The sequence below is a fragment of the Lissotriton vulgaris genome, chromosome 1_1, assembly GCF_964263255.1.
Source record: "Lissotriton vulgaris chromosome 1_1, aLisVul1.2, whole genome shotgun sequence".
In the NCBI taxonomy this organism is placed as follows: domain Eukaryota; kingdom Metazoa; phylum Chordata; class Amphibia; order Caudata; family Salamandridae; genus Lissotriton; species Lissotriton vulgaris.
Window position 1 is genome coordinate 2,100,330,822 of NC_141685.1, and position 8,346 is coordinate 2,100,339,167.

Sequence of the window (8,346 nt, forward strand, 5' to 3'; positions counted from 1 at the left end):
CCTGCACCTTTTCTACAGAAACCAGGCAAACCAGAACTAAAATGGGCAGAATGGTTGAAGGACTTTGAAAATTATTTAACTACAATCGATGCGGACGGTTATTCTCCTACAAGGAAACTGACTCTACTTATGAATCATCTAGGAGCCGCTGGTCGCAGGGTTTTTGACAATCTTCCACATTTTTCTGCACCAGTCTCTGAAGATGCAACTTGGAACGTTTTTATTGAAGCTAAATTATGCATGGGTAAACAATATTCTGATTCTACAAGTGTTCTTCTAGAGAGATTCAACTTCGCTATGTGCAAACAATCCTCAGAAGAATCTGTAGAAGATTATATAGCAAGCTCAAGAGTTTTAGCAGAGAAATTTGATTTTGGTACAAGTGTTGATATCTACATAAGAGATCAGTTGGTGTTCTATTTTCACTCTAAAAAAATACAAGAACGTTTACTTACTTCTTGTAATCCCACTTTGACTGAAACAATTGATTTCGCCAAAAGTATTGAGAGATCAATTGTTACATCCAAAGTTTTATCCAGCAATCAACCACTTAACTTTTACACTCATAATAATGCACAGACCGTTACCTCTGATACCTCTCATACTATGAATTTTGTTTCTGAAGGGAATACTGTTTGTGTGATTAATTCTAAACAAGGCTCAGAGAAGAAATACATTAGGAACCAACCCATGACAAGCCAACCATTTTGTCTCCGTTGCGGTTCAAGAAACCACATAGGAAACAACCCTTTGTGTCCTGCATTAGGGAAAAAATGTGTCAAATGTCAGAGATTTTGACATTTCCAAAGCGTTTGTAATAAAATAAACTGCATTACTTCCAATAGCAATCCCAGCAGAGTCAGAATTGCAAATATTTCTGTAGACACACATGAAACTTCAGATTGTACTTCACAATTTGCTAACATGGTAGTTGCAATTGATATTCCCGAGTATTCTGACAAACCTATCAAAGGTCCTATTACTGACATTACTATTGATAATAATATTATTACAACCATGGCAGATTCAGGTGCTCTAGTTACTATCCTTGCAGACACATTTTATGAATTATGGCCTAATAGTGCACCACTAATTGCTCCTGACATCAATCCAAAAGCTTTTGGCGAGCAAGATATTGATTTAATAGGATCTTTCTGGGACACGCTCATGTGTTTAGGCAGATCAAACAAAACTAAAATATATGTAGCAGTCAAAGGTAGAAACATCATAGGGTGGAAGGACCTTGCCCTCTTAGGTATCATTCTACTTCCTGGACAAGATCCTCGCTTAATACTAGGTGAGGTGAGCTCCTATGTTCTGTCCCTCCACGACAGTTGCTGTTGGTGCCTTGCGCGAAGAATTAGCACCGACTTGAACGCTTGTTGGATTTGATCACGAAGATATGGACCCTCCGCCCCGCTAGGCGATCGGATTTTTCACCCTGCGCCGACAGAGGGACCGCGGAAGCAAAGCTTTAAGGTCTCCTACCCAAACGCGGCTTGTCAACCACCCGGTCAGCTACTCCTTGTGCTCAAATTACGCTCCAGGACACGCCACCATTCAACTCAGAGGTGACTTCTATTCTTTGACTTCTCCCACCGGATATACTCGTTTGTGAGTGATTTGGCCCTGATGAGAATCCCTTTAATTTCCCAGGGATTCGAAACGCGTAGGCCTTCTTTCGTCAAGTGTCTGCTCCCCTTTTCTTGCCCTAGTGTTGATCTGTTGCCACACTAGCTGCCACGAGTTATACACCCATTTCTTGTTTAATAAGCCCTAGAATTCAGTGGATTCAAACGAAAATTAATGAGTGTGTTCAATGATCACTGACATTTCTTTTATTTTTACAGCAGACCCAATACTTAGCCCATTGGTGTATTCTTTACCCAGTTTTGGTCAAGCACTGTAGTATGAATGCTTGTGGTATGACTGTGATATGATTGATCTTTAAATGTATGGTTTATTTTATTGCCTTGTTTCGTGTCCGCCTTTTTTCACCTTGTATATAAATTGTTCTGTCTTTTGACAGTATAAGTTGAAAGTTAAAATAAATTTACTTCCGTAAAATTCATTTTGTAGAATAAAAACAGCTATTGAAAAGCATTTCCCATTTTTGATCAGTAGTCTTCTTTTGGACGATAAAATAGTGTATCAAATAGAGTATCAAATAGAGTATGAGTATTGGCACTTTTTTTCTGTTGTTCATTTCTTTATCAGCATCTCTGCCGTGGGCTCCCTGGTTCTGTACCTATGGAATAAATCCATTTCCTGATACTATTCACAAAGTCTTCAGAGCACATTTACCTTCTTACTCCATACTACAGATACCTCGCTGAGGATAGGTAGTTGAAAAAGGTTTATTGTATATTCAAGCACAGAGACCTCATCCACCAAGTGCCTCCAATGAACTGCCACTCTTCAATCCTCAGTGTTACACACTCGCAACCCCAACATTCTAAATGCCTGCATCCTACCCTAGCAACTTAGATACCAAACAAAGATAAATACAGAAGAACACCACAGTACCCCTTTCAGGTCATATCCTGCAAGTGTTGGAAAGAGCTGTTAGTGTAAAGTTTTGGTACCTCTCAAGAGTGTCTTTGTTCAAAGGGGCTAGTATGCGAGCGGAAGGTGGAGACAATGGCTCTTGATATTTCTGAAAAGGAGGTGGGTGCAGTCTCCTGTCTGAGGCAGACTGTGGTTTAAGGAATCAAGACTCTAGTCAAAAGAGTGGGAATAAACAGGATATTGGTTGGTAAGAAAGGTAATCTGACAATTAAAGTTGGTCTTCTGTGTGTGGGAAACTGAGAATTTCAATTTTATTTGCAGTGCTTTCGGCCACATGCAAAGCACGACTGCATTTCACACAGAATACACTTACATACGTTATACAGTAACACTACATATGATATTTAAAAAATTAGAAACCTTTAAAAACATGACTAAAAACATAAAAAGCCCAGGCCCTAACTATACAGCTTTAAAAGCACAGGGCAGGCCTGTATACACCCCCTTTTGAAAGAGTTTTGTTCTCTATTCCTAACTTCTTAAAAATCGTACAGTTCATATACTTGCTTTCCCGGACAATTCACGTAAAAGAAAAAACATTTTCGGAACAGGGAGAATACAGATGCTTCCTACATTTTAGGATTATGCATTGAATTAATTTACTGTCTTGTGGGTTATTGTTTTGTGCTTTCATTTTGTGTGTGTGCTATTGTATTTTAAACCTTTTTGGGGCAGAGGGCGTGTGCTAATGTGACGTATGTGGTGCATACAATGCGCTTTGTGTCACAGTACAATGAGCATTTAAGAAATTCGTTGGTCGGTTGTAGTGCTGTGTTTTGGTGTACTCCTGGAACTCTCATATGTAAACGTATAGTTGGAATAAATCGTTTAGATTGTCACCAGCTGTTGCCGACATCCACAACAGCTTCGAGAATACTCCCAGCGATCAACCCTCCCCACCCCCCTCAGATCCTACTCCGCCAACTAACAGCCTCAGCGCCTGGAACCCAATCACCACCGAAGACACCATTCGCCTCATGAACTAAATCCACTCTGGCTCGCCCACCGACCCCTGCCCCCACCACATCTTCAACAAAGCTGACTCCATCATTGCACCCCATCTCCGTGAGGTCATCAACTGCTCGTTCAACTCTGCCACCTTTCCAGAAAGCTGGAAACACGCCGAACTCAGCGCCCTTCTGAAGAAACCCACAGCAGACCCCTCTGAACTTAAAAACTACCGACCCATATCCCTCCTCCCATTCCCGGCCAAAGTCATCGAGAAAGCCGTCAACAGCCAGCTCGCCGCCTTCCTTGAATCCAACAACTCCCTTGATCCATCTCAATCCGGGGTTCGAGCCAAAAACAGCACCGAAACCGCCCTCATTGCAGCGACCGACGACATCCGAACACTCCTGGACAACGGAGAAACAGTGGCCCTCATCCTACTCTACCTGTCCGCCGCTTTCGACACAGTCTGCCACAGCACCCTTATACATCGCCTCAGCAACATCGGCATACAAGGAAAAGCCTTGGACTGGATCATCTCATTCCTCGCTGGGAGAACTCAAAGAGTCCGACTTCCCCCATTCTACTCAGAGGCCACCGAAGTCATCTGCGGCGTACCACAAGGATCATCACTCAGTCCCACCGTCTTCAACGTCTACATGAGTCCTCTCTCCTCCATCGCGCGTCAACACAACCTCAACATCATCTCTTACGCCGACGACACCCAGTTAATCCTTTCCCTCACCAAAGACCCCAACACCGCCAAAACCAACCTTCACGAAGGCATGAAAGAAGTAGCCGAATGGATGAAACATAGCCGCCTTAAACTCAACTCAGACAAAACGGAGGTGCTCATCCTAGGATCTTCCCCCTCAGCTTGGGACGACTCTTGGTGGCCTTCCGCTCTGGGCACAGCACCCACACCCACAGACCATGCACGTAACCTTTGCTTCATCCTAGACTCCTCTCTCTCGATGTCCAGACAAGTCAACGCCGTCTCGTCCTCCTGCTTCAACACACTTCGCATTCTCAAAAAGATCTTCCGCTGGATCCCCCTCGAGACAAGAAAGACTGTCACCCACGCATTGGTCACGAGTCGACTGGATTATGGTAACACACTATACGCCGGAATCAGAGCAAAATTACAGAAAAAACTCCAGAGCATTCAAAACGCGTCAGCGAGACTCATATTAGACATCCCTCGCCAAGATCACATCACCGGACATCTAAAAGACCTCCACTGGCTTCCCGTCAACAAAAGAATTACTTTCCGCCTTCTCACCCACGCACACAAGGCCCTCTACAATCTAGGACCCGAATGCCTCAACACTCGACTGTCCTTCTACAAACCCACCCGCCAACTAAGATCGTCCAATCAAGCCCTCGCCGCAATCCCGCGCATCCGGAAATCCACCATGGGTGGCAGATCCTTCTCCTTCCTGGCTGCCAAGACCTGGAACTCACTCCCCACCCACCTCCGCCTTACTCAGAACCACATCTCCTTCAGAAAAGAACTTAAAACCTGGCTATTCGACAAATAATGAACCCCTTCCCCTAGCGCCTTGAGACCCTCTGGGTGAGTAGTGCGCAATACAAATGCCCGAACTTGAACTTCCCACATGTACTCTACCCTGTCCTTTTTTCCCTTGCCATTAGAGAAGTATGAGTTTTACGTTTTTTCGACATGAATATAGTACTTTAGGTACAATAACGCAAAAAAACAGATATTGTGCTGAGCTCTCAAGTGTCCTAGGTCCATACGTTAGTAGCTCATCCAGTCCGGATTTTTCTTTTAAATTCGAAGGTGTCTTCCCGTTTATTCCATAAGAAGATCAGCACTGCAAGTTCTGGAAAGCAGAACAAATAGTTTAACTGGATAAGCTAATCAGCCACTAACTTGAAAAACTTTAGAGCTCCTAACTTCAGAGCTCTTCTGGTGGGCTATTCACGCTTTGTAAATGACACTACAAGCGATCTCATAAAGTTTGCTCATGTTCAAGCATCCGACTTTAGGAGGCATGATCTGCCGAACAGAGGAGCAGCAATTCTGGGCTACACCTAAATCGCTGTTCTTCTTTCAAAGGTCAAGCGCACTCCCTGACAGTAATCTGGGGGCTACGTAGGGAATATCATTGGAGCTTGTAGGGGTCGCTAGCAGATCCTTGGAAACACCAACTAACAGCAAAATGATTTCATTGTGCTTTCATCACAGCCGCGGAAACTGGCACAGGGTACTCGTTTCATTTCCGAGGCTTGCAGCTTTTATCCACAGTGACCTACCTGATATGTGTAGGGCACGGGTAGCCCTGTAGCAAAGGGACACCGACGCCATCTTCTTCCGGCCCAGAATGCACCTCAAGAACTAGACCGGACAGAACTAATAGCCTCCGACGTTTTACATTTGAAGACCGATGATGCGCGTCTGTCGTCAGTGGCGGCCATCTTGGAGCGGCTATGAACGATAGTAATTTGAGCCGTAAACAGTAATAGTATGTGCCCTTTTCCCTCAGAATCTTGATTTGTTTAATTTCTCTCCACGTGTATCCAGATGCGGAACATATTACTCATTTAGAGGGAACAATACTGATGTTTTGTGTACGACCGCTTGATAACAATATACTGCTAAAACTCGATCATTATTTTTTATATATTGGGTGGAATGTGAACATACACATTCTTTTGTACAACAAACAGGTCCCTAGATACACTAACCTACAGTAGACTTTTACTCCCGCTTCAGTGACCACTGCACCAGCCTTTCACCTCCTTCCCTGCCTGGCCATCATAACCACCTCGCTTCACTTCCATAACAAAGTTGGTCAACCGTCTCATATTTTTCAAGGAATCGCAATTTGCAATTTCTTAAATGCAATGCTAGAAGCACATAAAAATAGCGAATTCGCTATTTGGCCGCAAAATAAAGAGAAATTACTCTGGTGTGTATTTTGCAAAAACCTTGAAAAATGTGTGCATGGATGCACATCACAATTTCAGGGGTGCCCCAGGGTATCATTTTGACACCTTTGCACCCTTGAAATTGCATGCGCAATTTGCGAGTACCTATTGGTACTCGCAAATTGCGAATGCAATTTCCCATTCATTCCTATGGGCCTGTAGGCCCATCGTAATGAATGGGAAGCCATTCTTTAATTGCAACTTGCAATTGCGACGCAATTAGGAATCGCTATTTTAATAGCGATTCCTACATGCATAGGCTTTTGAGAGTCTTTAATTGTGTTTCCTTAATAATGGCAATTAAGGACTCACAAAAGCTTTTCTTGAATTTTGGCTGTTCATAGCTGCTAAGGTTTCAGATTGCTTATGTGGGACATTTGCATAATTTCAGTGTAATTATTAGTGACATTCAACTAATATGTGTGACACTTTCTCGCGAGCAATGTAGACGGTGGAAACATATATAAATATCTAAAATTACACCCATTTGAGTAACGAGAAACTCTAAAGGAGATCTTTAAACTGCTGCATAGCACCAGAAATGTAGGTGTGCTGTTTGGAGGTTGTGAGTTACTGCAGCTAGGCTCCTGGTTCAGGGGTTTTGAGGGAAGAGGAAGGTGTGAGAAGGCTACATACATGGAGGTGCTGACTGGAGGCTGTGCCACTGCAGCAATGTCATAGATTCAGGGGTTTGAGGGAAGCAGAGGGGTGTGAGAAAAAACCTCCTACACATAGCTGCCATATTTTCAGATTGTGTGACATTTCCAAAGTTTTAGGGCACTAATGAGTACCACTCAACTGCCAAATGTGTGACACTTAGTAAGACATTTTCTCGCAAGTAAAACCTAGCAATGAAGTGCATGAAAAGAGAAAAATATTAGAAAAGACACCGTTTGATCAATGAGAAACCCTAAAATATTTTGAAACTGCACTGCTTCAAAACCCTTGAAATGGGAAGTTAAGAAACTGATACAAAACAATTTTGTGCCCCAGAATATATAAAAGTAAATAAATCATCATAAAGCATCTCACACCCCCATGCCATTGCACTTTATTGCTCCTTAACAGGTTAGCACATGCTACAGAGATCAAATGAACATTTGTCAGATCTTGTTCCAGTGCGTAAGAAAATAGGCAAAATCACCTAAAGCTGGTAAATATATTTCCCCTTATCTGTATATACTTCAAAGAACAAATATAAATAGAAAACACTTTAAAAAGGGTGCTCTAGAGCTGATCCATGAATAATACTTAAAGTAAACAAATACAGAAATGATGTGCTATAAGTGAATAAATACTTTTTTGTTATCAGTTTAATTTGGTATCACGTCCAGGCATTTGCAGACTCTTGAAAGAACAAGTAAACTTATTTTGGAAAGATGTCAAGACTAGGCAGAGTGCTTGCCTCACCTTTCATTCCTTCCGTAGCTAGCATTATTTACACTAAACTGAGCTGTGTCTGTAGGCCATACATGCCAACATTTCAGAATAGCAAAGTGGGAGATTTAAAAAAAAAAATCGGGAGAATGGGGCTTTGAATCGGGTTACTGACATGTATGGGCTTTGGAAGTGTGCTGCTGCAGGATCGGACATTTGAAATGCAAATGCACGTTTTTTTCTTTCCTTTCAGATGTATGGAGTGCAATGGCAGGCAGAGAGAGGGTGATTCAAGGGTTGCGCACTGACCTAGCCGGCTGCTGGCATTGCATGCACCGCCCCCCTCACCCCTGTGTGGCAGCCCGGGCTGAAACAACTTCCTGGGCGCACACACAGCCGCCCCCCCCCCCCTAGTTCTTCACAGGTCTTTAAAAGATAATTCTCTTGTTAATTACGCTTTGTTGGTTTTTCACCCCTTCTAGAGCTCCTGCACATTAC

General features: G+C 43.0%; 1 protein-coding gene across 1 annotated transcript in view; it reads right to left on the reverse strand.

The window, feature by feature from the left end:
- NDUFA9 (NADH:ubiquinone oxidoreductase subunit A9) overlaps nt 1-5,894 on the reverse strand; it is a 184,134-nt gene extending 178,240 nt beyond the window's left edge. The window contains exon 1 of the mRNA XM_086921297.1: nt 5,797-5,894. Within this exon, the coding sequence (XP_086777423.1) occupies nt 5,797-5,848 (52 nt within the window). The 5' untranslated portion in view covers nt 5,849-5,894. The remainder of the gene's footprint in view (nt 1-5,796) is intronic.
- Nucleotides 5,895-8,346: the final 2,452 nt, after the last annotated feature.